Raw genomic sequence first — 4,696 nt, 5'->3', positions numbered from 1 at the left:
TCATAAATTCTCATTATGATATTTATTAAATTAGCTTTATCTTAATGTATATTTACAAAGTATTAACATTTATAATTTTTATTGGTGTACAATTATAGATCGATATTCATTGTTGTAAAATGGAGATCGTTATATAAAAAAAAATGCTGCAAATATGTATTAGAGTGGAGAAAATAGATGAGTAATAAACATTATTGGTTTAAATAAAAGTACTGGGATCCACTTTGTATTTTCTTGGGTAGGCTCGTATGTCGTATGATATCTCTCTCTATATACGAAATATTTATGTATACAATTGCTTTAAAATATGATCATTTCACGTTCACAAAACACACCCGGTATATCCACGCCAAAATTTTTTAATATATGAAGTACAAAATTCCATGAAAACCCAAGTTTTACATATCTTATCAATTAACTCACGGAAATACAACAAGGTTTAAACAACCTTGCTCATTGAAATCAGAGAAGGAAAAAAAAAGCCAAACTTTACACACGCTATGTATTACGTACGGAGTATATAATGATCAACAGGTTTTGCTTAGCTCCCTAGAAAAAAAAAATTAAAAAAAAGAAAAAAGCATTAGTTCAAAGCTTGGGCTTATGAGGAGGGCATTGATAGCACTTGGCAAAAAGGCCAAAAGTGTTGACTTGCTGTATGAAATTCATCATGCTGGCCCACCCACCAAGCCCAAACCCTACCACAAACACCCACACCACTACGAATATGTTGATGCTGTACATTCCTGCCCACCCTCCTAGGAATGATGGCGGTCTCTCCACTGCGTTCTGTTCAATATATATTCACCATTTAACTTATTAATTAACTGTTACTTGGACTAGTATTATTATAAACTGCACATATATATATATATATATATATATATATATATATATATATATATATATATATATATATATATATATATATATATATAATGATTTACCTCGCGAGCGGCTGCTGGTGCAAAAGTAATCATATGAGCCATGGCCGGAATTATATATACAGTGAAACTAACCAATAGTGATCCAACTGTTGAATTGATTGGTCCGAAGAAAGGGAAAACAATGGCTAAAAACCATATCGGGATCACCACCGGAAGCCTCGCCAATGACCGCTTCATAATGCTATTTGTTTCATGCACGCCTAAGAATTTCTCCCACACGAAATATAGAGGAGTGCAAGCGAATCCGAATGTTATGAACTGCACAATTAAGCAACATGCATTATTTAATTGAATTAATTGAATTGAATTGTATGCTGTTATGCCAAAGCTAATTAATTAACATATTACTGATCGTTCTGACGTGATCAAACCTGATGTATTAACATGAGGACAATAGCAGTGTCCCTAAAACCAGTCCTAGGAAGTAAAGAGAAGGCATTGGAATGATCAAGTAGCATGTCTCCGAATGCCCAATACACTGCACTTGCTGATGGCAGGGTCAGAGTTAACACATACAATGTTGCCAACAAATATATCAGCTTGAACTTTTGTGGTTTCCACATCGCATGCATTATTTCTCTGCATTCATTCAGTAGCTTTATAGTTAATATTAATCAAATATCTTCCTAAGTTGATAAAACAATTAATTGGTACGGAGTAATAAAAAACTTACACAGTGACCGCATGGCCACCAAAAGTGTAGAGAATGTTGGTTGCACCCGTGAAGTATAGAACCAACTTGGCGGGGCCGGAGTGTTTTACTCCGTCTACCTTAGATTATCATTTTAACAAAAACAGAAGATAATAAAATTCATCAGGTCAGCCAATTAAATCAATATGCAGCACTAGCTGCAGATGAAAATTGGGAATATAAATACCTGGCCATGGAGGAGAGACGCAATAGTGAGATACCAGGCAGTATATGTGGTCATGATAAGGCCTAGAAATGACCATATTCTGTAATTGTGGAAAGATGGTATGAACACTGTCGTCGCACAGCAGGCACCAAATATATATGTCCATGTTCTCTTGTCCAGGCTATCATTTATGTAGTATATATTGCTGCACATTTATTTTTTTTATCATAACAACATATTATCATGATGTTATCAATGATCTTATAATTACTAGTTTAAAATTGTTTCACTTTTATCAAATTCAGTAGATAAAGTAAAGCAAGAAGCAGACTGACCTAGCACAAGCAATAAGCTGGATGACAGATCCAAATAAAAGGAAAGTGCAATTGAAGAATAGGCCAATATTTCTCCAATGTTTCCCAAGTAATCCATCAAGCACTTCAAACCACTGCATTCATTCAATCAATCGATATAAATGTAAAATTAGGTAGCAAAAAAGAGAATTGATCATAAGTATACCTCTGAATCATAAAGGTTATAAAAAAGAAACCTGAATAACGTGGTTCCTAAAATCAACTTTTTCTCTCTCTTTTCTGGTTCTGTACTCCACGTAGAGTAAACTGATAAGGTAAGCAGTCCAGCTACCCATGAAGCCGTAGAAGAGTTGGAAAAGTATTCCAGATAACATCCCGAGTTGTGAGAATGAGTATGGTAGTGTTAGTAGTACTTGTGCAACCTGCAGTGCGTGGCATAGTAGTAGTAGTAGTAGTAATTAGTATGTAATATAAAGGTGTGAGCTCGTTGGGTTAATTAATAACACTAGTAAATATATAATTGTAGGTACCTGGTTGGAAGAACAGCTAAACCATGCATCATAAACAGAGCCACCATGCCATAAAAAGTTGGAAAGCTTGGTCTTAATGGAACAAGACTCTTCCGGACCTTCTTCTCTCTCCATTTCGACATAGTTCCCAGCTACCACTGTCTCCACCTTCTCTGAAGCCATATATGATATATCCAATCCGATCCTACTATATCTTTATATACTGGCCTGGTATCAAAATAGAGTTAACTAAGTTTAGTTGCTGATCTATATATATGATCACACAAATCAAATTGATAATAATTATTAAGAATATAGAGTAAGCTAATAGGAAGGAGTAGGAGGACTTAAGTACTCATTCTAGCTTACGAAGGAATGTGAAAGGAGCAGCTTCTTAAAAGGACTTTTACTAGAGAGGAGCAATGATTAGCTCGCTTAGTTTCTTTGCTCACTTCAATCTTCCTCTATTATTATTATGAGCTCGTCTTGTGTGTGGCGCGGACTACATAATGTGACCGGTGCGAATTAATTCCACTTTGAAGGAGGGGCGGATGAGGTTCGAACCCGTGACCTTTGTGTCACGCTGACTCCGATACCATGGTAATGGACTAACTCAACCAAAAGCTTAAGCTGATGGTTGATATCAATTATTATTATTATTATTATTTTAAAAAGGTGTTTGTTCGCCATGTATGTATGAATGTATGGGATCATCCTCTCATTTGATTGGTAGTTGATATAGTATTGTCCCCATCTCCCACACACTCTCTTGTTACCTAGCCGCGGCCATCCAACCAACATTTTTTTTTAATTTCCTTTTCCTCTTATTCAGGTTCTCTGTTTGGGTCACTCTCGCATGCAACCCCACGAGCGGGATGTCTCACTATCACGCCGCTTTAAGCTATCAATCCCCATGAACTCTTTTTATTTTTAACTTCATTAATATTAATATTCAATTTTATAATCATAATACACTATGACTAATTATATTCAAACTTACAACTACTACAAAGATGAAAACACCCTCCAACTAATACAAACAAGATACAATACATTCAAGATATCGTGTCCAACACCAATACGGCCGCAATACATGCATGGATCGGATATATCTAAATTTGTGTTGAACATGATTAAAATTAAATCTTCTACTTGTATAGTTTTTAAAATTTTAAAAATTAAAGATGTAATACAAATACCTTTATATAATAAGGATGCATAGTAATTGGAGTACGTATTATGGTAATAACCCATAAATTAAAAATAGAAATGATCAAGGGGAAGATTAATGATGAAGTGAGAGGTTAATAATAATGTTGATGTAAAAAATGGAAGAAATGATTAAGAGGGGTGGGCTTGGTGCTTATCATGATTAGCATCACACGTGTGCCAACTGGCTGGCTTTACAATAAAAGAGAAGAAAGGGCTAATTTAATTAGCGAGTGTGCAGTGTATTTATCTAAGCTAGGGCCAGGCTATGCAACTAATCTCCGTAATAATTAGGGTATATGTAAGATCGATGTTGATTAATATAAATCGGTGAGATTGTTTAATCAAGCTAAGGCCAAATTAAAGGACGATATATCATATTCATATATAGATGTTGAAGAGCCCTTTCCACGACCTGAAAGAACATTTGGTTGCTCCCTAGCTTAGCTAGCTCGTCTACTTTATTTATTTATACATAAATTGATGATTTCTCTCTACTTTGTGCCGGTGCGTGGTGGGAAATGCATAATCATTACTTTAATAACCCTATACCAAAAACAAGATGTAGTTTACTTAATTGATTACAATTTTACAAAGCTTCAGACATCATGAAGTAGCCAAGGCTAAACTTCAATAACTGTATATGAGCAATAGGACATATATATGTCACAATGCAGGAGATAACGATATTTGGTATTTTATGCTTGGAGCGTTTTCATTTATCACCACATCAAATCATCAATCATAATAGTAATCATCTTCATTTTTGGCTAACTTTTGCCTCACATCCACCACACCACCGCTTATAACTACCACTTTCTCAACATCTTCACCTTTAGAATAGTCTCAATTACCCTATT

At 34.9% G+C, this 4,696-nt stretch overlaps 1 protein-coding gene across 1 annotated transcript; it reads right to left on the bottom strand.

Annotated features, from left to right (window-relative positions):
- Positions 1–379: 379 nt before the first annotated feature.
- LOC110714281 (auxin transporter-like protein 3) lies at positions 380–3,073 on the bottom strand. Its single transcript, XM_021892782.1, has 9 exons — positions 2,983–3,073; positions 2,649–2,855; positions 2,355–2,540; positions 2,140–2,252; positions 1,826–2,009; positions 1,621–1,718; positions 1,319–1,526; positions 948–1,205; positions 380–789 (listed from the first exon to the last, which is right to left on the bottom strand). The coding sequence occupies exons 2-9, from the start codon at positions 2,808–2,810 to the stop codon at positions 589–591; spliced, it is 1,410 nt and encodes a 469-aa protein (XP_021748474.1). The 5' UTR covers positions 2,811–2,855; positions 2,983–3,073; the 3' UTR covers positions 380–588.
- Positions 3,074–4,696: the final 1,623 nt, after the last annotated feature.

Source organism: Chenopodium quinoa, unplaced genomic scaffold, assembly GCF_001683475.1.
Source record: "Chenopodium quinoa cultivar QQ74 unplaced genomic scaffold, ASM168347v1, whole genome shotgun sequence".
In the NCBI taxonomy this organism is placed as follows: Eukaryota; Viridiplantae; Streptophyta; class Magnoliopsida; order Caryophyllales; family Amaranthaceae; genus Chenopodium; species Chenopodium quinoa.
Note: the sequence above shows the minus strand (reverse complement) of the source record. Positions and strands in the feature narration are given on the sequence as shown.